Genomic DNA, 24,792 nt, shown 5'->3' on the forward strand with positions numbered 1-24,792 from the left:
GTGTTTCTGTGAGTATAAGGATTATCATCTGCCTTATTTTCCTATAAATTTGTTTAACATATCTGTCATACTTTTCTCTACATAACAATAATTGTAACGTAACCGCAAGAAATACGATAATTCCCAAAAGATCGCTTATTAGTAAGTGGTCTTCGGTAATTACCATGGAGAACGTGGCACAGGAATGATCCCTTTCTGTTTTATCTCATACAATTGTCTATCACCTTTTGATTCTTAAGACATAGGTAATCATACATATGTGCAATAGCTGGATGATATTCACTATTGTCAATAGGAAAAGGTATTATATCACAATAACTAGCAGGTTCATTTATACATTCAACAAAAACTTATAATACTCCCTCTTTTGCTCTTTTATTCTGTGATTCATATTTGTTCATTTACATTTCTCACTGTATTTGTTTCCTCGTAGAACGTCTTATTCAACCTGAAGTCCTTGCTCACCTTCCTCTTCCCTCTTGCAATCTTGCACACGATCTTCTTTTTTGCCTTTTATAACACCGAAAATAAATTTTTCATTCATTAAACCACGTGACACACACACATATAAATATATATGTATGTACGTATGTATATGTATGAATGTATAAAAGCTGACATGGAGGATCACTAAACCCTTCGTCTAACCCAGGCTAAAAGAAAAAAAAAAAACAAGCGATTACTCTTAAGTTTATTTTCCTAATAAGGAAAATAAAAAAAAGTAGCACCAGCATATACAGTGTTATTAATATTTGCTTTTAAAGCTAATACTTAAAATAAAAACTGTTGCCACAGTGAGTCCAGATTATAACTCCATGTGTGTCAAGCTTTTATGACCTCTTCCATATAGATTATTATATAAGTGAATGTTGTCTGAAAACTGCATTTGTCGAAAAAATCACAAATAACAGAAATAGAATTAATATCGGGAAAATATCTAAGATAACCTAGAGATGACATAGATTAAAGACAATAAAAAATAAAATTATAGATATCGTTCTCCGGGTTTGAACTATTTTTTATGTATGAAAAGAGTGTAAGTATGAAAATTCATACGATTGATTTTGAGTAAGAAAGAAAATAATGATATGTGGAAAAATTCGAAATCTGTTGCATTCAAACACAGCCCACTGCAATTATGCAACATGCTTTCAGAGTGCATAATAGGAGGAGCAAGATGGCTACTTCATGTTAGTATTGGCGTCAAGTTGGAGAACTCACAATATTAGCTATATCAGTGCCTTTATATTTTATTATTCAATCGCCGTTGTGGTGGAGTCTGCATCTTACCCCACGTTTCTGTAAACAAAAAGATATTGCTCAGAATTTCCAGTCATGATGCAAACGGCTAGGATAATCGGTTCTAGTAATTACAGCGTCCTTACATGTTGTCTGAGGTATGTATGCTCTAAAAATGTAGATTCAGTCTCATCAAGGTGGTCAACGTCAATTAAGGCCCATATTTTTTTCTCTCTGATTCATAGATTGTTCCCATCATTGTAGGTGTAAAAAAAAAAACAGTTTGTTTTCCCTTCTGAAGTATGTAACCAAGGTAGTAACGCGGGTGGGGACCTATCATCCGGCAATAGGCCCCTTACATAGATGTTTCACCCCGGCCGGTGAAACCCAAAAGCGAAGGAATTTTCAACAAGAATTTTAAAAAATTAAATCCCAAAGATAAGCAGACATGCACATATGCCACGTTATTCACGTAGGCCTGCAATCACAGATAGGTAGAACTCTACTTAGTAAACTCTGCAGTGCTTATTACCTTTGAAATTGTTTTTTTTTATAGCATTTTGGTTACTTATCAAGAATTTACCATTATTTTTTGGCGGTCCACTGATGTGTTATTGTATGCAGGCCATCCTGGAATGCTATTGCGCATGTACAGTGTTATAGAGGAGCTTTTGGTAAAAAGTGGAGTTTCTTCACCCTCAGGTCTGGGGCTCTGCCCCCCTCCTAAGTAACACAGCATATTAGGTTGGGGTAGGTTAGGTTAGTATAGTTCCTATTGTAATAGGTTTCCTTCGGCAATCCCTTCTTGAACACGTGGCTCCCATATGCCTTGCGTATGCACGGAACCATTCCAGGGGGGCCATCATAACAATAACATGTCTGTTCTCTCTCCCAGTGTTTTACTCCCCCATTCCCAAAGGGTTCCCGATAAAGATGTTAGGTTAATAATAATTGGCTGCCAATAAACAACACTACCACTTTCATCAGCAACACTAAAAGTATAGGGAAACTCAATTTCCGAAGTAATAAGTCATGCAGAGTTGTTCTGTAGTTTTAACCACAGGCATTTTAAAGCAAGATGTAGCAAAATCTACACCTATCAGTACACTAACTTATAGATGAGAATGCCATGACCCATTAAGCACAGAGGGAAATGGAAGGATGCACCACAACATAACCTAATTCAGAGTTTCGGTTTCTTCCTAAATGGTGCTTGGCTGGGTGTGGCTACACCCAGGGTGGTTAGATGGTAATACTACATATAGCCACACACATGCCATTCTCCTGTGTCCAATATCTTGTTGAGAGGCTCCAGGAGGGGTGGGACGGTGAAGTCCCCCTGGCCAAGTCAGGGCACAATACCCTTAGGATGCCTTAGGTGAGGCAGCATCCCAGGTAAAATATGGCTTTGGTCTGCTCTTAAGCAGGCTGCAACCGCAGGAAGAAAATATGTGCAACTTTTAGCCTATGTATTTTTACAGGCTAGATAACTGGAGATAAATTCCCTCAGGTTGTGTTCGATGGAAGCCACTTTTGCTGCCTGTTTTGAGTTTGACAGCTCAGTCTTCCCTGATTTGTACTGCACCTTGCATCTTTGTAAGTCAGTTTGTATTCAGAATAGTTTAGATTTTCAGTGAATTGCATAAAATTATGAACTTTGAAAATGGATAGAATTGCCATGCTATTGAAGACCATTTAGAGGGGGATAGGAGGAAATATGTTTATGGGATATTTCCATATATCAGGGCTATGTTCTCAAGAAATGGCTAATTTTTATCAGCAATGCATACATGTACTACCAAACTAGGCATGTGCAGATGTTTAGTAGTATGATAGTATCTGAAATTTATAATGGATCTGCAGTGAATTTGTCTGTGATACAAGCATTCATTTATTAAGATTACAGTAATATGGAAAATACTTTTCCGCATCAGGTAACACAGGAGCTAGATTATATATTTTTTAATCCATGCGAAATTTGAATATACTATTGGTTAAAAATATTTTGGGAAATATAAAATTAATAGACGATGAAAGTAATAACATTCAACAATCATTGAGAGTCACTTTTCACACATAATATTCCTATCAACTGGGATGTATTTTTGTCACATCTCATATACTCATACAGCATTATCAAAAGTATACATTGGTTGTAATATTTATAATGATGGCTGTCATATTTACCCATAAAAATTGATGTCATTGACTAACAAAACTCTTTATTCATTATTTTCAATTATTCAGCTCAGCCGCTGGTGTAAGTATGCATAATAAAGGGATTTTGACAAAGGAAAAAATCTATTTCTGGGGGAAGACCTGTGTCACCCAGTGAAATGGTTCCATTAGCACTCATTTCTAGGCATAAATATTGCTAAATATACCAGAGAAAAAAGCTATCCACAATGCCGGGGTTACTACCCCCCGGAGCGAACACCATAACGGTGTCGGTATGCACTAGGGGTAAGCGGATTCCACTATCACAGGCCTTCGTCCGATAGATCTCTCTATTCTCAAATTCCCAATATTGTAAGTATTGCCATTTTCATCTGATGTTCACACAAGGCGTACTATTCAATGGAAGCTTGCCTGACAAATTAATGGCCTTTTAGGCTTGTTCCATGTGAAAATTGGCACATTGTTGAATAAAATTTAATATTAGGTCTAAAGGCTCTTTGCCTTTGTCATTCCTTGTGAGCAAATTATGTAATTGTATACAAAATTTATTTATGTACTTTTCATAAAATAGTCATGTAATTTTATAACATTTTTAATCAGTATGTAGTAATTATTTAAAATTGATTATTGTGTCCATTGCCAGTGAAATGTTATTGTAGCTTGATTGGGTACTTTTCTATGATGAAAACATTTCTAGTCACCGGGCAACCCAGATTTCTTACGAGCTGGTTATTTCAAGATATATACTACTGTAACAATAATATATTGTAGTTTGATATCAACAAAGTTTCATGTCTGCACAGTAATGTTTTTCATCTTCTTTCAGACAAAACATAATAAGGCATGGTGCTGCTGTTAATTTGATTCCACATCAACATCGATTTTTAAGTGCTGAAGCGGCATTGTCAACACCCACTGCTGATGGAGCACCTAAGGTCTCAGATTTTATTCTTTTCTTGTAATATCACTGTGTAAATAAGTTTAATGTTTCTATGATAGTATTTTTTTTTTTAACTAAGTTCATATTTACAAAAACTCTACAGTGTAATGTATGCATATTTTTGATATGATATGTTTTATCTTTTCATTTCAGGTATATCCAGAAAAAATACAGAATATTGTGTCACAGATTACCCAGCTAACTGTTTTGGAAGTGGCAGACTTGAATGACTTATTAAAGAAAACACTTAACATATCTGACGCTCCTGTCATGGCATTTGGAGCTGCTATGCCAGGGGCAGCTGCCCCAGCACAGGTATGTTCTTATGCTTTAAATGTGTCCTTACTGCAAATGACATTTATCGGCAAGGGCAGTGGAAACAAAGAAATGCAGTTCACTAACCCATAATTACATTTTGGTGTTCTTGTTGCATTTCCGAGCTTAGAGGGGGTGAGAACTAAGCATGCCTTTCTCTCATGAATCATAAAGTAAATGTATTTTTATCATGTTTGATGTTCTCTAGTAATTTCATTGTTCCATCTTTTTTCTTATTATTCTAATCTATTAGTGTTACAGTAGGTGGTGGGTTATGTTTCTTGTGTAGCATTTACTTCCTAATTAGCTTATACTGGGAACATGTATGTATGTAGAGAACACACATTTTAAGTTGTTTTATCTTTTTTTTTTTCTCTTTTTGAAGAATATATATAGTCATTTATTTAAAACTTAAAACTACGGAAGATGTTCTTTTAGAAGCAAATCAGCTCGATTTTTCATTCTTCAGGGTTACAGTTTGGTAGCTGTATTCTGTCTGGAAGACATAGACTTCAAGATTGCATATAGTAACACACCTTAAAATAGAAGGTGTAAAAGGTATAAATAAGCGATAAAGAATAATTAAGAATTATGTCGAACGGCAGGCAGCAGCAGAAACACATCTGTGTCAGACGCTGCCAAAAGTTACAGTGAATGTATACCAACTGGATGGCGGGGATTCCTCCCCTACCATCGGTAGCCAACTACCAATACCCACTTTGTTTTTAGTTAAAAGGCTGGCTCCAGCTTGTGCTGAAAGTAAATTTTCGTATGTAAAGACCTAAGGTTTGTATGTTAGGAAAAATACAAATTACAGTACTTAAAAATTTGTCATTTCATATATTTTTTAATTGGTAAATTACATACAGTTTTTATTAGAACTTTGTATAGCCAAATGTATTTAATATTTTTTTAATTTTCCATTTTTGTGATTCACTGTTTGATTATATTTTAAATTGTTGAAAGAAAATCCTTAATGTTATTAATCTTTTTTTATAACTTAAAGGAGGAAGATGAGGAGGCAGTGGGCCCTGCAAAAGTTCAGACAAGTTTCACTGTGAAAATGAATAAGTTTGATGCTGCCAAGAAGGTTGCTGTGATCAAAGAAGTCAAGGCACTACTTGAAGGCTACAATCTTGTACAGGTATGTGTGTTTTTGTCTTTCAACAAACTTTTATTTTTTGTGAAATTCTGTTCAAATGTGTCATTACATAGAATACATGCTGTATTTTATTGTAAAGTGACTTCATATGCCACGGGCAGAGAAATATTCAACTCAGAATGGCTGAAAGCATTAGATGGTGCAAAACAGTGAATTGGAGAAAGTGTAATGCAACTGTCACTTGAGTTGCACTGAGGTCCAAGAGTTGAACAGAATAAATATAAGCATTGTTTAGTGAGTGTGTTTTGTTCATATTAACACATGACTTAACATCATCATTCATTTCTCTGAGGTTAGACATAGATGAGCTTTCTCTGTCTTGATGTGCTTGCTGTGTGGATTATCTTACAATCCATGTCTTCAGTTATATCTTTTATCAAAGGTTTTTTTTTTTTTTTTTTTGCTTAACCATTGATTGGCATAGTGCACTTTCTATGTATCCTATTCCTCTGTTTGCTTTGGAGGAGCAAGGTGCTGACATGCAGCATATTTGCAGTATTTCAGGAGTGGGTCAGAGATGTTTACAGTTTTTGGTCAGTTCATAAGAGACTCATGGTCTGTCCACAGGAGAGGAGGCAGCAAGAACAGCAAGATCATAATACTGTTGCCATGGCCATGGTTTTAGTACCAGTGTGCTCCGTAGAATTAGTATGCTGTTTGTTTTTGTCATGGGTTTTACACAGGCTTAAAAATGGTGGTGTGAAATAATTTAACAAAATGTAACTTTTTTTACAGATACATCTTCCAGAAGGCTTTGGTTCAAAGCCCTTGTGACTATTTCTCTGTAAGGTTATGTAGTCCTTTAGATAACAGATCCTGGAAGAACAGTCTGTCAGAGTTATTAATGCCAACTGAGGAGTAACAAAAATAACAAAAGCATTCTTATATAACCTCGCTAGTTATGCAGCCAGATGGAAAAGGTGATTATCACAGACAAACAAAACAATAAAAGCAAGATAGGAAATTAGAAAGGCAATGAGTTAATTAATTACAGTACAACACACAATGGTGACACAAAGTTAACAGAATGGAGTGTCAATTAGACATGCACAGGATTTTACGCCTTCAAGACCTTTTAAGTTGGTGTGACTGGGAACCATACACATAAAATAAGGCAAATTATGGTTAATAGGATCATAAGGACAAATCCTGATTACAACTCACCTTTCTTTGGTAATCAGTATAGCTTCTGCAAGGCAAGGTCCATGGACTATCTCCTAACCTAGTACAGTATGGTTGATCATATCTTCAGGACTTAAGAATTTACTCTTTTGTGAATGCTCTTCTTGCATATTAATGTTTTGTTCTTGGCTGTAAATGATCTGTTTTGAAATCTTGTGTTCCTCAGGGTTGTTTTCCTATACTCTGTCTATAATTGTTTCTAGTCGGCCACTCCTGTTCATACGATTGCTAGAATTTTAGCTATCCTTATTTCTTCCATCATCTCTCAAGCCCTGTTCATACGATTGCCAGAGTTTTAGCTATCCTTATTTCTTCCATCATCTCTCAAGCCCAGTTGTTGTTCATCCTTAACACAAATTTTGATGTATTCCTCTATCCGTTTTATCTCTTATAATTTACGACATAAGGACTTACTATATCCAAGATTGCGACTTCAAACATATTTTGATATCTAAACTGTGTACAGTATTAGCACAGTTTAGATTGCTAAATTTGCTCTCTAAGTAATATGTTGAAAGTTATTTTCCTCTTTCAGCTTGGTTAGTCTTTCCTTTGTGTTGATCCCTGTGATGAACTGTTTTGGGGGTTTTATCTGTGGTTTCCATTGTTGATAAGATTTAATAAAAGGCAGTTTTTTAATTAGTGATCCAGCCCATTTCTTTCCATTGCAAGTCAGGCTTTCCTAATTTCGAGAGGTACTGCATTACTTGGTCCACCTGTATTTAGCTGGAGACAACACCTCTTCACAGGGGCCTCGTAACATGTCAGGGCACCATTTCCCATACTTTCTGTGGAAATTGGTAATCTTTGAAAATTACACTTTACTTACTCTTTCCTCCTAAGTTAGAATTCTCCAATATGATTTCCTTTTTCCTGGATGTAGTTGTTTTTGTATTTTGATGCCCTCTTTTAGAGATGAAATTACATTTTTTTTTCCCGCAAGCCATTAATTACATACTCAGTGATATGTAATTATTAGTCCATCTCTCCTTTAACTTCAGCCCTAAATAGTAGGGTCATTTAATCCAACAAGTGAAACTAGGGATCAGTCTCTTCTTTCCTGAGTGACTTGATTTGTTAATGAAGAACGAGGTCTGGTATGTTCAAGTCTGTAGAGTAGATTTTAAAAAAATATTTCAAAATAACAAGACTACCTTTGTTTTACAACCTTTCCACCAACAATTGTTGTGGATTGGTGCTGGTGAGCAGAGTAGGGTGCTCAAATGGTGGAACATTGTTTTAACTGCCATTTGGTAATTGCATTGCTCTGCAATTACAGTACAGTACAGGTAGTGCTCGGGTTACGATAATTTGCCTTACGATAATTCGATTTTGCGATGGGTTAGCAATTAATACTGATACGGCAGTATTAGAAAATATTTTCAAATTTCGCGCGGGCACAGGCAGCAGCATACAATCAGAGCGTGGGAGAGACCAAATTACAATAAACTAACTTCTTTTCCTCCATCTCTTTATCCCATCTTCTAGTTAAAAAAGTAGAGGAGAATGATAAAAGTATTGTTAGTAACGTTATACTCTTGCATACGTGCGTACAGCCATAAACAACTGAGCGAGAAACTGCTGTTTTGCTAATAGCCGAATCGGATAACAACAGCTGTTCTGCGTGTATTTCAACCATTGTACAGCAGTAAACATTTATCGTAGTTATGTTACAAATGACGTTAATTAGAATAGGATTGATATATTTTTACATTATACCCTTATTAGCTATGGAGAAAAGATCGGCAAGGAAATATACTGCTAAATTTAAGCAGCAAGTTGTAGCCTGAAGCTGAGAAAACAGTGTTCAAGCTGCTAATGACTATAAATTATTGTGCATCGGCAGCATGGATGAAACTCGACCATAAATAAAATTGGAAAGAAAGTATTTTAATCAAAACTACTGGGCATGAAAGAACACATATTACTGCTGTTTTCACGCCAATAACAGGTAAATACGTAACGCTTGTATTTTGATGAAATCAAGTGAAAATAGCGAACAGAATCTTTATATTTTTACACGAAACAAACAAGTCCCCAACGGCCAACATCATCTATTAACAAAAAAAGTAGCCAGATTAATTTGAAGTGGGCTTTCATGGTTGTAAGAATATTTCTAAAATGTGAAATTTTAAAATAGTAGGTGCAAAGGTTTTGTCTATTGCTTTTAGTAAATGTTAAGATGTTAAAATTTTTATAGTTAAGGTAGATAAATTGTAAAGTAATTTATTCATAACAGAAAAAGCTGGTAAGCATGGGAATTGTATTTGTTCTTTCATCACTGAATGATTAGTGTTTTAAGTTCTAGAGGAAAATATGTAAATAATCCTGTGTCTCAAGGATAACTTTTCTCCAGGTTTCATGGGATATTTTACTTTACCTTTTTTTTTCCTCATTTCACATGGGACTAATTATTTGTCTTCATGTGATGAAAATGGCTTAATTTCTTTGGTGCTTATGCTAAAATTAACTTAGACATTTTTATAATTTATGACCGTTCTTTTGCCAGGCAAAGAAGTTTGTTGAGAGCTGTCCTGTTATAGTGAAAGCTGACATTCCCAAAGATGAAGCAGAAAAACTAGCAGAAGCTCTAAATGCTGCGGGTGCCGATTGTATTGTAGAATAAAGAATACGTGTATATTTATAGTAAGTTTGTGAATTTGCATATGTTAATGTACATAGATTACTAGGAGACTTTTTTTTATTTTGCTGTTGATGAAGTATTTGCAGTAGAGTACATTTTTTTTAAAGGTAATTATGAAGTATTTGTTTTTCTCTCCTTTTAAAAAAAATAATTGATTCTATTGGCATGAGTTACATCCATCATTTGTATAGCGTAATTAATACTGAACTCTGGTGCATTTGATCATGTAACAACTCCTCGTTCACACAGTTATAGCAGTTTATGTATGAGTAATCTTTGCTCTGTGTGGAATGATTAGTATAATGATTCCCAAACTTACTGTTTTCTTGATCCCCACTGCCAGCTAGTTACAGCTTGTGGAGATATGCAGAGGAAATACTTACCCGTATCCCATGAAGACAATGAATGACTGTCGATATTGTTGCCAGATCTGAATTCGTTTGATGGTTCATACAAAGACGAACTTTGAGGTGCAAAATCACATTTGGTTAAACTAGTGGAAATTAGCTGAAAGTTGCTAGGAGCCAAACAAGAGTTTACACATGTGCTGAGAGATATTGTAATAACTTGAAAACAAAACTGCAAGCAATAACTTGGCCTCATCTTTTGATGGATGCACTCTTCATTAACCCTCTTGTGTGTGTGAGTAGGAAGGTTTATGCTATTTGTTTTTTATTTTGGTACATGAAAGGATGGCAATTGGACTTCCAACAGGAGGGCTGAAACTAAAGTGACCTTTAGAGAGGTCTTCAGCTTCTGGGAAATACTGTACTTAGGAAGGTAAGCACATTGTCGCCAAAAAACTTTGCAGTTTTAAGATTGATGTATCTTACACAATACACCCAAACTGTTATGAAATCATGAAGATTTTACGTTGATGTTTATTAAATAATACTTTTTCATTGTAACGTGTTTTAAATAACACTTTTGAGAGAGAGAGAGAGGTTTGCTGTATCAGGGATAATGGACCATGTCTCTGCTTCATTCTCTAAAGGAAGCTGAATGAGGAACATGACCAAGATTCATAAGGGATATCAAAAACAATCGAGACTGCACTATTGTTTCTTTTGTTAAAATTTATAAAGAATTTTTTCGTGTGCTTGTACAGAAGATAAAAGCAGGGAAGACATTGTAGTATGTAAAGTTCTCAGACATCATGAAAAGCACTTTTGGTACTGGAATTCTGCACATTTGTTGAGAATTCAGTAGTGTTTACATACTTTTGCCTCATTATGAGTATGTTATGGCTCAGTTTCTAGACATATTTTGTTTTAGCTAATATTTAATTTGGAGTTAAAAAGGTCTATTTAGATCATGTTTATTCTCTGGTTTTAGTTCCCTTGTACTTCCATGTAATTTCCTTGAAATTCCACTTAAAAAGTGGTGTGGTTACCCTTTAATAAGGAACAAACATCAAGCAGTGAGGTCATTTGTATTTCTTACCTAAAATAAGTGTCCCTGTCATTCAATATGGTTAAGAGGGAAAAAATACACAAATCTTTTCCAATACATATTCCATAACTCCTAATTTGTGTTAATTTTTCACAAGTTCTGCAGATTAATATTTGTTATTGTACAAATAAAATTATATATGGAATGCATTACTTTAACAAAATTTGTTTTGGTAAGCTAATACCATAGCATAAGAAACTGACATGATGATGGAAACGTGAAAAGAATGGCCAGTGCTGTATACACTTACAAGATATTAGAATATTTTTATTAAAGTCACTTACACCAGATTTGAAACCAGTAAGACTATCTGAGGTACACTGCCAATTCTCTAAGGTAATAATTTAAAGGTCAAACAGTAATCTGAAGTGAAGTTACTAAGAGCATATTACATTACTACTTGGCTACTGACAGTAAAGAACTTCAAAGAAACAATGAATACTGATAAAGTTATTGATAACAATAAATCTCAAAGCTAGGTTAATTACCCAAGGCTTTTCTGACAGCTTTCCATTCCTCCTGTGAAAGGGGTTTGATATTGGTTCCTATGGTTTCTTGTTTGTCCTCCAAGTCATTCAAGTGATTAACTTTATTGCGCAAACCATTGCGGAGGTTCTTGATTTCAGTGTCTAGTTGCTTTTGCTCTGCAAAATGCAAAGGTGATATTTATATTGATATAAGTTTCAACATCAGGGAAACCATGAATTCTTAAAATATATATGTGAAGCAAATTTATGATATAGAAATTTTTCTCTTGTAAAAAATTTTCTTCTCAATTTGTATTTTGAATGTCTAAAAACCAAATATTTAGTTTTAAATCATAGTACAGAGTACAGTCACAAGGGAAACCATCATTCAGTAAAACAGAGAAGAAAATGAGAAGGGAAAAAGGAAGACTTATGTCATTTAAAGTAAGCACACTTAAAAAAATAACCAGAGTAATGAATTCACTCAAGAAGTACAAAAATATTAAGAAAAAGTGGTATGGAACAAGCCAAGTCAAAAGTAGAATGGAAAAAATATAGATTGTACTAGAAAAGATAAAGAGAAATGACTAATGTGTGCAGATGACTGAAGATAGTTTAAGACTGCTGTGTACAAAAGTTGGGGAGATTTCAGCAGAGAGGTGTTGATATTCTTACAGAAATAAAAGTTATGCATGCTAATGATAGTTTGTACTGTATCTACTCCTAGGCCCATGGTGCAACTACAATCGCTTTCCTGTCTGGAAGACAGAAGATATGTGTATTTCAGGACATTCAAGACCAAGACCACAAATGTGGGGCCTATATAATATGATGAGGTTGTGATGAAAGAAACAGCAGTTGTTAGTCTGGCTTCTTGTTGGAGAAATCAATACAAGAAGAGTAAATCTTGATAATGAGGTGACTAATCAAGTTGTAAATATATCAAATGAAAGATTTCCAGATCTTATGGTGAATGGAAAGAAAGCAAAGGATAAAGTACATATATACAAAGGTTGCCATGTGGATGTTGTGGCAGAGATGTAGGGGTGAACTTCATACTGTTATTCCAAACAACAGGATTTCTAAGAAGCTCAGGATGGCAACATAAAACTGAGGATGGGATTTTCTGTAGCTAAAATGCATATGAAGGAGGAGTAATTCCATATTGTGTTGGAAGGCCAGCTATTAGAAAAGGTAAACATTTTCATTATCTTTGGATATATAGACACAGAAGCATGTATTGAGATAAAAAATTGCAAAAGCAAGGATGACATGAAAAGATGATTGCTGTGTACACTGTAAGGCCAGTACTATTCTACACATCAGAGACAAGGTTGCTTATAAAAGAAAAGGACCTTGAACAGGGGTGACTAGAAAATGCCAAGATTCAAGTTGAAGTGCATTAGAAAAATCACACAAAAAATGGGGAAGTTTCCAAGGAATGTGGGGTCCACAGGCTGAAAAATTGACAGATCTCAGGGTGAAATGGTTTGGAAATATAAACAGTCTCATAGGAGGTCCCAGAATTCATAAGGAAAACACATTCAAGCAAAATATGCATATGAAAAAAGACTGGAGAGAAGTCATCCTAGGTCTGAAGCAGTAAAGGGAGTATCTAACATAAGGTTAATGATGATGATAAGGCGTTTGGTGATGTTCTGGGAAGCTTTTTTTTTTCAGGTTCACTGATTACAGTGAAAAATTTTACTTTCTAAGACCCTGCATTACAACAGATTCAGTCTTTCCCTCTGCTACTTTTAGTATCTCTGAGAAAGATGCTTTGCAAGTAAAATGGTATGTACAAAAATCCCACATGAAGATACAATACTTTTAGTCTTAGATGGTAAGTACAGTGCACTAAAACACTTAACAAAAATAATGCAGTCGTACCTCTTTCAATGCTTTCCACAATAAAAGGCTTTGGTAACCTCATAAACATATTTCCAATACATATCCAGTTCTTTTCTGCAGGAGTTTGATTTCCAGTGCCTTTTGTCTGGAGCTGTCTAAGGGCTTCTCTATTTGTGTTTCTTCTGCGATCTAGGGAGATAATTTCTTGTTGATCTGATATAATGTCTTCAGCAGCCTCCTCAACTTCAATTAAGTATTGCTGTATCCTCTCTACAGACTGAGCCATGGTAGCCACCTGCAGAGGAAAAGAAAGGCTTTAAAGAAAAACTTAATATCAAAAGCAATATTTGCACATTTGGCATACTTTTACATATTCTATAATCAGGTTGTATTATGGCAAATAGGTCGATCATCCCATGTTGAAGAAACTGCCAGATGGGTAACATGGAACAGGTTTAATTTGAAAGAAGCAAGTTGCCCAATAGAGAAATTTCCCAGTTCACTCAATGATGCAAATTATCACCCCAGTGTGGATGAGGTATAATCTCAGGAGAGTTACATGGATGGTGCATGTAAACTGTTGGTTTGAAGATCATATAGTTCCTGATACTAAACAAAGCTTTCCACAAGCTTAACTGATAAAAAGTTAGACAAGAGATATACAACTTGAACTAACCCTGGCTCAAGTATGAAACACTTCTTACCAGTGTCGACTGTTCATCACACAAAGAAAAGCAATGATATCAATCCTTGTTAAGTTCTGAGTGTCCCAACTGCCAAAGAAAGTACTGTAATGAGAATTTTTATTTTATAAATATTCTACGATAAAGTGAAAATTTACAGTGTACAATAATCAAGGTAACCACCAACATCTGCAAACATTCAGGTAGTGATGTTTAGTAGAAAACTGAAGAAATATGGGGATACAAAAATTTTATACTAAGGGAACCTACTTATCCTCATCAGAGAGCATGTTAAAATCAAAGCTATTGAAATAATTTCTGAGGAAATGGAGAGAACCTGAGAATTTAGCATATACTCTGAAATCCTCAAATATTTAAACACTTCCTATTATGCACCCTCCCTACTTTTAGTTGCAGAGCTAGCAATGGACTTGGTTGTATATCATACAGACACACTGTCTACATTTAGGAGTAGAAGGCAAGAAGATCTATTTTCTGTCATGAAGGAAGGACAAAGTTGAAATGGTACCAAATATTTGGGGTCAACTTTAATTACCAATATATCAAAAAGGTATCTACATTGTTTTAAATATTCCCAGGGGTTCTCCAAATTTTCCAAAACACAGACCCAGAGTAACAAACATCCTTATCTCCAAGATGACAGGCTCAGAGTCAACAACAATGACTTCTATAATCTTAATCCTTTGTAAACACTCAATGTTAGCTTAGGTTAGTTAGTTAGTTATAAATGATTTGTTTAACCAGACCTCTGAACTCTTTTAGGGTTCTTCTCGAGCTGGATGTTAGCTTAGGACTTGAAGTACTTGGGAATGCTGAACATTCTCTCCTTTAATTATGCCTTACACAACTGATAAGACCTATTTTGCCCTTATGTGCATGAAATGGATCAAGTGAGATGTCCTATTTACCACAGTTGACTTATGTCAGCTAGTGTCCATTACAAACATTCCCAGACCTTGGGCTGCAATATCCTCTTTACCACACCCTTCCTTTCATAACCTAAGTTTTGAGTTTCATTGCTTGAAGCTACATTCTAGTACAGTACAATCTTCTATCTTTTGATCATTGGACTTACCTTACTGGCCCTTAGTTACTGCTTTAGCTTTGGTTGTTATATCATACTTATTACTGATGGATGGACATTTGGCTTATGGCAGAGATCTAAGCACTATTTATTTGCTATTCCTTTTTCAAATGCATTTGTTTTTATAACACTGCTAGTAAATTAAATGACCTTTGGTCTTGTTCCATAAGAAGCAGTGTGCTGTACAACAATAACATTACATAAAGCCAGGAGGGAGCACTTTGAGAGCATCGGTGATAAACAGGTAAACTTAAAAGAATTTTTTTTTGTATTTACTGTGTCGGAAATTATCTATCCAAATTCTAATTTACCGAGTCTCCTTATTACTCCTGAAGGCTAACTTTCAATAGAAAACCTCAAGTTTTCCCTTGAAACTGTTTTAGTTACATATAATTTCATATTTAACATGCACATATTTTATGTACTGAACCTTTTTACCTTAGCTTACTATGCACTGTTACAGTTATTACAGTATATTATTAAAATTCTTTTAAATTTTCTTTATTCTGGCATGTCACTGATTATAACTAATTTCGACACTGTTTCATTATTATACACATTTCTAATTTTTAACTTATAATATTGTGGTACTCTGCTTTTTATGACTACTCATTTATATTTAATTTTACTTGTTATTATTATGAATATCTGAGCCTGCATCATGGTCATGTCACAAGACTCAGACTGTTTTTTAGTTTTCTGTAAAAGAAAACTACTGAGATAGCTTTATCTGTCTGTCTGTACTTTTTCTGTCTGCCCTTGGATCTTTAAAACTACTGAGGCTAGAGGGCTGCAAATCGGTATGTTGATCATCCACCCTCCAATCATCAAACATACCAAATTGCAGCCCTCTAGGCTTAGTATGTTTTATTCTATGTAAGGTTAAAGTTAGCCATGATCGAGCATCTGGCTACGCTATAGGACAGGTCACCACCGGGATGTAGCTAAAAGTTTCAGCGCCCACAGCTCATACAGCATTATATGATGTACAGAAAACCTGATTGCGCCAAAGAAACTTTGGTGCATTTTTTACTTGTTTTTTTAGGGTGGGGGGGCATTCCATAACACTACTAATATTAAACTTTATATGCTTAACAGAGAAGGATAAAAATATTTACAACTATGGAAGGGACGTCAACTCCCTCTGGCACTGTCAGCTATTGCATGCTGAGGGCCAAGTCCAGCCTGCAGTTTTCTGGATGGTGTATGCGAGTGTCAGTCAACAATAACCTGACCTCTGGTTGGGTAATATTTGGCTGTTAATATTTACAAGCTGTATGCTGGTGAAGTCATTTGAAAAACTGCCACATAAAAGATTAATGGCAAAAGTAAGAAGTCTAGGTATCACTGATGAAATAAGAGATTGGATGCAAGACTGGCTAAGTTACAGAAAAGTGTTGTCATCACGCAACTTTCTCTATTTCTCCATATATTACTAACTCTATACTTCTAAGCCTATTAGAATTATTTTACGATAACAAATAAAACAAAATATACAGTGGCAGGGCTTGCATACTTAGATGCTGGAAAATCTGGTAATCAACTGTAATCAAATTATTTGCTAACATACTTGCTATCCCTCTTACCAGATAATTCGAAAGCACTTGATCCATTTTCATATGCCAAGAATTAGTCTGCTGATGTGGAGATTCCACTTCTGCTATGACCAAGAGCTTATCATCCTTATCAGCCCTAAGTGAATATCAAACATTCTGCTCGGCATCACTGAAAAAAGCCTATGGCAATACCCTAGTCCAAGTACATAGCATTTTTATAAGTAAACATGCTTGCTGGATTGTTAATAAAATTATGTTAGTTTTCCCTTCTCCATTATCTATTGCTTTAGACAAAGTCTAAAGTAAATGATTCTGTGACACGTGTAGATTTAGGTTTTATTTACTTGAAACATTTTAAACAAAACATAAAAACCAATGGTTCTCTTTGAACCAGCCAGCACCCACTTTTGGGGATAAGATTGGTCCGAAGAGTACACCACCCAAAATTTAGGGGTTGTATGCCTTTGTTAAGCAATGGTTTGTACTCTTGCATCAGAACATTTAGGTGAAGTCAAGAAGTTCATTACTATTACAGCTTAACCTCTTAAATAAACTAAGTACACTACACGGTCCAGTATTACCATCACTCAACTAAAGTGCTGTAATTTCTTACTGGTGGGCAATAAGCTTCTAATTATGAGCAACCCACCTTTTCAAATAAATAGTATTACTTTCATAGAGCACTACTGTATTTTCCTGTATAACCTCACCTTCAAAATTTGCATCATCATGAACTGCTATACACACAGCATTAACTTCAGTACTTCAAAAATCTGGTTCATTTAAAATTCTCCTTATATCTCTTTCTCTTTTCACATCTTTCTGTTTCTCCATCATTTTATCTATTTTGTTGACCGTCTTTATTCGCATTATTCGTTCACTTGATTTGGGACCCTTCACAGCACTTATGTCACCTGGTCCAAAATGTGTTATCCTTGCCTGTTTTGCACTAGAGGAACCTAAACCCTCTCGGTTCCGCTTTAATACTGTTTTTATAGGAAACTTAGCACCATTACTCTTTAAGCCAAGACCCTTCTCTGTGTTCCAGCCTTGATTTACCAGTAGCTGATAACCTTTATTGCTGGGAGAGATTCCATAGACTGTTCTATTTGCACTTGACCCCATGTTAAACTGATGGATAATAGATGTTTCATGCTGAATGGGAGTACTTTCTTTGACTGCTGTCTGGCAGACATCACAAAAAAATTCTGTCAAAGGTATATCACATGATGGAACTGTATCTTCCTTCACTTGATCATTTCCTTTTCTTGAACAGATAAGCAAGTCAACAATCCTTTTGTGCCCTTTCATACTTGCTAAATATATTGCAGTGTTCCCATTAGCATCACGAATGCTAGCCTTGGCTTTATAGTCCAGAAGGACCTTTACCACATCAAAAGATCCAGCACAAGCAGCAACCATTAGCAGAGACCATCCATGCTCATCTTGTGAATTGACATTTAATCCACATTTCAGCATGTCTGTAAGAGGAGCCACTTCATTATTTTGTGCACACTTCATTGCTTTATGAATGGACCTAATGTCAAAATTAAACTTGGGTTCAGTTACACATTCACTGTTATTACAAGCAACAGATGTAGAAGCACCTGTGAAATCTGTTACTTTTGGATGTTTTTCTTTTAAAATGAGGTCTTTTTCTGTATGTTGCTCAACAATGTTTTCATATATGTCCTTGGCCTCTTCACCAGTAAATGATGTACTGAAAGTTTTTAATTTTTCAGGCGTTGGTACTTGTCTTTCATCTTTAGCTTGGACAAACACTTTCCACTTTAAATTACACGTTGCCAAGGCTTTCCAGTTTGAGTGCTCAGCTTCTTCCATTCTGAAAAGCAAAAATAAATTTAGGTACTCTGCCCCAAACCAAATATAAAAATATAAGAAACAAAAGGCAAAGTAAAATAAAATATTTGTGAAAATATTAATATGACCTGGTTGTAATGCACATCTACTTCGCATCACATATCTGAACCATCTCAATCTTCTTCCAGTATCTTAACACTGTCTTTCCACCAGTTCCCCATTCATGATGCAATCCTCCTATGACACTTCGGCCATGAATCTTAACATTCTATGATCACACCTTTTCAAAATCATGGTCAATGACCATGTTTATGCAGGATAAAGGTTTACAGGATTTATCTGATCACCATAAGTCTTTGTTCTCTTTACTAATGGAATATGCAAATTTACCAGTAGACCTCCAGAAGTGCAAAATTGAGAAGTATCAACAAAATGGAAAATGGAGTCATTATACAGCAAATCAGGCACCGTAGATGTGAAAAGGAATGTTTTTTTTATTTAACTATATGAGAAATAAACTCTAAAATAGCACTAAAAAAGACATATCAGGATTTAATGAAATTGCAACAGTGATAATTACTTAGACCTGTGCAATAAAGCACCTTAACCTAACCTAAAGCACCATGTATTGCACTGCCAGAATGGGCCTGGAGTGGACAATAATTTTTCAGGAAGGCACTGGCTCCTAACTTAACTTTGAGAGACACACCCCACTTGACCAAATATCTAACAACAATAGCAAAACTTTAAATATATTACCCTTAGGCATCATTGGGCAAATTTTTACCCCAATTTTAATAGGTAAAACTCAAGACTACTATCGCAGCCTGGTTCCTGCCATGCACTGACTGGAATATTTACCGGCTTTTGTTTATACTTATGTATGTGATATTTACCATATTTTGCTTATGTTTTTATGTTCACCCCAAAGGGACTGGTCCTCAACGCAGCGCCCACTTAGCACATAAACTGGTAGTTATCGGTTATCGAGCCTGAGGGGCACAGTAGTAGTCTTCAAGTTTACCATTTTAATATATTATAGGATACAACCTATTGGACAGTAATGTTAATATCTGCTTTTCTGGACACCCTAATCTCTCTGGGCCAGCCATATTCCACAGTAGTCGGGTAGTTTGCATAAAGGTGGAGCTACCTCTGAAAGGAAGCCAAGTTCATTGTCTCCGATGTTCGGTGTAACTTGAGGTGGTGGGGGGAGGGAGTCCACCCAGGCCAGGTCAGGGCACAGGGTCCTAAGTTAGGCTAGCTTAGGAAGGTAAGGTCTGATTAGGTCAAGACCTGGCATTCTAGAAAAGGTTAGGTCTGTTTACGTCTGCGGAATCTGTTCCCCTCGTTCTACACTCGCCTCCCCCCCCCCCAGCAGCCTATAACCTTGGGCCAGGTTGTCTTACTGTAGTCAAAGAATAACGAAATAAGCAGGCCTAACGCACGGCAAATACAACAAACAATTATGTAACAAATAATCTTAACCTGGGGTAGGGCTGAGCTACTAACCTTGGGATTGTATCACATCAGGAGCCAAGATTAGGCGACAACGGCTGCAGGCCAGGTCTAAGCCTACTTATTCTAAAATCAAATGTTCGTATTAGGCTTATTGTCACAACAGGCTATACCAAGCCTTAGGTCAATTTAAACGAATTCTGACAAGATTTACAGTCTATAGAAAAATGGTGTAAGCCTGTAGAAATGCCTACTTTTTGCAGTAGGTAGATGGTTGTTTACACAGCTGACATTTCTTCTTCTTGCGTGTCAACTTTCAATGCACGTCATTCATAAAGATTTAGTTGCTCATGATAGAAATTAATCCTAATGTCTACATAATTCTTTTACTAGGTAGTAGGCGTTGTAAAGCAAAATACACCTCAATCATTCATTGTAATTTCATATTTGACAAATATTCATCCCAAAATCCATACACAGTAATTCTTCGATCATTGCAGAATCTTTAATGTTTGTATTATTTTTATAGGTATTTGGCTTTGCAAAGTAAAGAAAATCTTGAGTTAACTTTCTGTCAAGTTGATACAGTATTAATAATCTATTTGAAATTACGTGAAACAATATTAGTGTGTAATATATCGAGTATTTCTATGGGGAAAGATGGCTAGATCAGAAAACAACTCTAGGCACTTGAAAAGAAATCTTGAAAGAAGTGATTTCTGATGGACTTGAGGCAAAATCGCTTTGTGTGTGTGTGTTTTTTTTTTTTTTTTTTAATGCAAGGGTTCTGTAGAGGTGTCTTGGAGCTTTTCCCTCCCAGTCATGATCCTACTGTGTCTAAATTTGAATTTGTACCTTCGAAATTGTCTAAATTTAGAAAATAATAAGATAATGATATCTACACATTAAGATGATCATTTACTACCTTTAGGCAACATATTTTGTAACCTTATGCAAAGGTACATTACTTTGAATGGATTTTCCCGTAAAATAATTCCTGAACTACAAGAACTACTAGCGAAGGGTAACGCTGGTATTGTATTTAACCTGCCTTCTAAAATCACTTGAGGAGCTTTGTCCAGATAAATTCTGCACTCTAATTCTTGAAGGACCTTGTGAAACACCAAACCACACCCCTATCCCCCCAAAAAATTTCTGTGAGAATAAGACATAAGTTAGCAACAGAATGGTGGTAAAATATTGAAGAGGGTATACAAATGCTACTGCTATTTTGATCCTCCAGGGCATCTTAGCACCTTCAAATCAGACCATTTATTTTGCAGAGGCACCAAATGGCTCTGCCATTTGTTTGGTGGCTTCTAAATAAGACTTACTTTAAACCATAACCTGGCCATGGAGACCTTTGGTTTGGTGTAACTCAACAGAAATCAAAGTCATACAGTTCTTTAATCTTATGACAGAAACGTCTGCCACTACTGAAACAGGTGGTTCTGTAGACGAATCATGTTCTGCTGATGCACAGAAGTTAAGGTGTTTTGTCTCAATACACTAAAAAAAAAAAAAAAAAAAAAAAGTTGAGCAAGAGGAGCCATGTGCCTCAAATGTAGGAAAATGACACTCTCGTGATATGTGCTTATCGGTTTCAGGCTTTATATGAGCATCCATTTAGTGTTAGCGAGTATAAATACAATTAATTGCCTTGGATGATGGAGAAACAAGAAGTTCTGCTTCATACAACTCACTCACTGGACTATCATGGTCGTTGTTCCTCGTTGCACTAAGAAACATAGAGGAATACTAATAAAACTCACATCTTAAAGGGAAATATACTAGGTATGTATTACAGCGCATTGCGTGATTTCGTGACGTGGTGTTAAACACCACGTTTTTCTTTGGCAAACCTGCCTCAACGTTATGTTTCTTGCATGAGCTGACTTCATGTACGATTACACCATGATTTTTCCAAAACGGTCCCACCACAAGCAGGCACGGGAAGAGAGAAAGAAACGAACTAAGGGGTGTTTGTCCTTATATAGAATACTTGAAGCAAAGAAGAGACCAAGGCCACAACAACCTGAACAACAAAGTATACGCATTTTCAGCACAGAACAACAGTATATAATATTACAAAACGTTTTATCGTCACTGTCCCTAATTCACTTCAATTTTCCCCAAGGATGAAAAAAAAAACAATAAAAAGAAAAATTCTTTCCGATAATAGTATGCGGCCTAGACCATCCAGAAGATGGTTTGGTCGCCTTCCATGAGATATATTTCAATGAACTTCTGTGATTAATAACTGGTTAGTGGTAACAACTTCACAGACATAAATAATAAATGGAATATAGTGGAAGAGTCCTAGAAATAACTAAGATAAATGCTTCAACGTGTTCCGTCAATGATCCTTTAATAATTTTAATTATATATTTAATGTTTTATAATGCTCCGATAATGTGTTTTCAGTTTAATTTTCTGAAATTTATACCTGGAATAATAAAAATGCGCCGCCAAATTGGTGCTCTAATGGTGGTATGCTCTTACTAAGTACATTCTTGATGTGTTAAATATATTCCACTCTTAATAACTTCCCTCCATATATTCTATTTGTTCTTAAAGAAGAAAAGGGCCGGAGGCAGAAAAGAGAAAGCTTGTCAAAGAATATAGAAAATGTGGTTAACACGTACGTATCTTTTAGACAATCATTATATAAAATTAATCCCCGTTAAAATGAAGTTTATATATAGTTTTCAAATCCTGAACTTCGAAATAGCCGAGTGAAGGCAGCATTTTTAAGTGATTCACAACAGGGATGGTTCAGTAAACGTATGGTTTCAGTTATCAAGAATACGCAGAACTCACGGTTACGTTTTGTGTAACGAGTTTTAGAATATCTCTTTACTGCTCATTAACAATTTCCAGATGGAGTCTTATGTCCATATTAAAATATACATAGAATGAATGAAAACACTCAAATATAATACGTTTTAACGATAAGTATACATCATAAACATGATAATATAACTCAAACCAATAACGAGTCTAAGGAATATCTTCTCATTGCTTTTTAACAATTTTCAGATGGAGACTTTTAATTACGTTAAAATATACATTAAATGCAAAAAACATAAAACAGTACATTTTAATGATAAGTATACAGTATACATAGGGCAATATAGTTCAAAGCGGAAGCGAACACACCCATCGGTTTGTTTGGGCTAGAAGAGCTCTCGGGCGAAGATAGGGAAGCGACGAGAGAAATGCCTGGCTATTAGTTTTGTCTATCCAGTATTTCTAGAACCGGTATCGTTTTCAACCCGTCAAAATGAGCGAGACAAGCGCCGTTGTAGAGAAATCTCTACGTTCTGTTTTTGGTTTGTTGAAGAGAGATTTGTTTTATGTATAACAATAAATTGCGTTTGGCGTGAGACATGTTGCTGTATTAACCTGGACTGTCTTTCGTAGGCTGTGGAAGGTCACATCAACCTAAATTCACTTTGGTGTATAGGGAGAGAAAGTTGATTAAACGTTGTTGGTAAATTGAAAGAAATTTGACTATTAAAACCATGACTGTAGGGCAGGCTAACGGTTATGACAGGCCTAGACCTTATTAGGCTTAAAACAGCCCAACGTGACGCGCCCCAAAACCACTCGGCAAATTAACCTTTTCCTACTCGTAAAGGTTGTGTTCATAACCACAGTTACTTTAATTCTATTGCATTACAGAGAAACTGTGAACATACAGCATAGGCTAAGCCCAACAGGCCTACTTTTGGTTACTTTTGAAAGCAGTAGAAATATCTCATTTAGGTAGACCTAATTTAGTAGATCCTTTTGGATCAGCCACTATGGTCTTTTTGTGACTCCCAATGTGAGAGTCATCTTACGATGTAGGCCTAAGTACTTGGATATGAAGGAAAGGGATTTATCCTCTTGTTAACCTATAAATCATTCCTTAATGTAGCTAATGCTGTTTACACAGAGAAAAGTTTTTTTTTTAGAAATGCTTGCACAAATAGCCCCCTAAGTTGACCCTAGTATGTCATAAGCTAAACCTACCCTAACATAAATGTGATGGCCATAAGGTAGGCTAAATTACACAATCTAGCCAACTGCATGGGCTTATCCATCATCGTAAAACTGTGTAGCGTAATGTTAGCCCGTAATATGTGTTTTGACAAAGTTCTGGTGTGTATGGATAGGCCTAGTTGTTCTAGTTTTTAAGTGCAGTTCCAACAGAGCAAATAACCAGTTTTTGGCAGGTTAAAGAGTAAGGGAGATTAGCTGCATGGCCTGTTATAATAAGGTGACTTAAGAATTCACAGAAAAAACAAAGTAGTCTTTGCCATCTTCAGACTGTAACTATTGATTCATGGATGAACCCACAACATTAGCAGCCTTCATAGAAGGGTTATCAGCACACAAATCTTGCATGTACTCTTGAATATTAAGGCCCTTCCTTTCCAATGTCTCATTCATACTATCTGCCATGCATTTTCTAGGCTTTCCTCTCTTCCCTCTTAATGCTTGTGAATTTACCTGGTTTCCCCAACTTATTGTTCATTCATTTCATATGAGCAAACCATTTCTTATTATAATCCATCCTTTCACTTACTGTAACCAATTACCATTTCTTGCATGCATTGCCACATCTCTCACTTTTCAGTTCTGCATACACTACGTATTCTACTCAAACAAGTCATCTTATTGGTTTCATTTATATTCAGCCTTTATATTTTGATGCTGGAAAGTTGACAAAAAATCCCATTGTAAATTTTCAC

The 24,792-nt window shown here is 35.6% G+C and overlaps 3 protein-coding genes across 9 annotated transcripts in view; 2 read left to right on the top strand and 1 right to left on the bottom strand.

The window, feature by feature from the left end:
• Nucleotides 1-1,229: 1,229 nt before the first annotated feature.
• Nucleotides 1,230-12,278, top strand: mRpL12 (mitochondrial ribosomal protein L12). The gene is made up of 6 exons (XM_067130275.1): nucleotides 1,230-1,397; nucleotides 4,244-4,352; nucleotides 4,511-4,672; nucleotides 5,679-5,816; nucleotides 9,526-9,662; nucleotides 10,004-12,278. The coding sequence occupies exons 1-5, from the start codon at nucleotides 1,336-1,338 to the stop codon at nucleotides 9,640-9,642; spliced, it is 588 nt and encodes a 195-aa protein (XP_066986376.1). The 5' UTR covers nucleotides 1,230-1,335; the 3' UTR covers nucleotides 9,643-9,662; nucleotides 10,004-12,278.
• On the bottom strand, nucleotides 11,158-20,381 carry Pdrg1 (Pdrg1 prefoldin-like subunit). Of its 4 annotated transcripts, none has more exons than XM_067130272.1 (3): nucleotides 20,108-20,381; nucleotides 13,470-13,725; nucleotides 11,158-11,756 (listed from the first exon to the last, which is right to left on the bottom strand). In XM_067130272.1, exons 2-3 carry the CDS (start codon nucleotides 13,714-13,716, stop codon nucleotides 11,593-11,595), a joined length of 411 nt encoding a protein of 136 aa, XP_066986373.1. In that variant the 5' UTR covers nucleotides 13,717-13,725; nucleotides 20,108-20,381; the 3' UTR covers nucleotides 11,158-11,592. The 4 variants fall into 4 exon arrangements, 3 of the variants coding, with proteins under 3 accessions (XP_066986373.1, XP_066986374.1, XP_066986372.1); XM_067130273.1 differs by having other exon boundaries at nucleotides 20,308-20,378; XM_067130271.1 differs by lacking the exon at nucleotides 20,108-20,381 and adding an exon at nucleotides 17,485-18,617.
• A 2,836-nt stretch (nucleotides 20,382-23,217) lies between these two features.
• CstF64 (cleavage stimulation factor subunit 2 CstF64) overlaps nucleotides 23,218-24,792 on the top strand; it is a 44,522-nt gene continuing 42,947 nt past the window's right edge. For 2 of the 4 annotated variants that reach the window (XM_067130279.1, XM_067130280.1), the window contains exon 1: nucleotides 23,218-23,385. In XM_067130279.1, the coding sequence (XP_066986380.1) occupies nucleotides 23,337-23,385 (49 nt within the window). In that variant the 5' untranslated portion in view covers nucleotides 23,218-23,336. The remainder of the gene's footprint in view (nucleotides 23,386-24,792) is intronic. The other 2 variants (XM_067130281.1, XM_067130282.1) reach the window with 1 other exon arrangement.

Source organism: Macrobrachium rosenbergii, chromosome 28 (genome assembly GCF_040412425.1).
Source record: "Macrobrachium rosenbergii isolate ZJJX-2024 chromosome 28, ASM4041242v1, whole genome shotgun sequence".
In the NCBI taxonomy this organism is placed as follows: Eukaryota; Metazoa; Arthropoda; class Malacostraca; order Decapoda; family Palaemonidae; genus Macrobrachium; species Macrobrachium rosenbergii.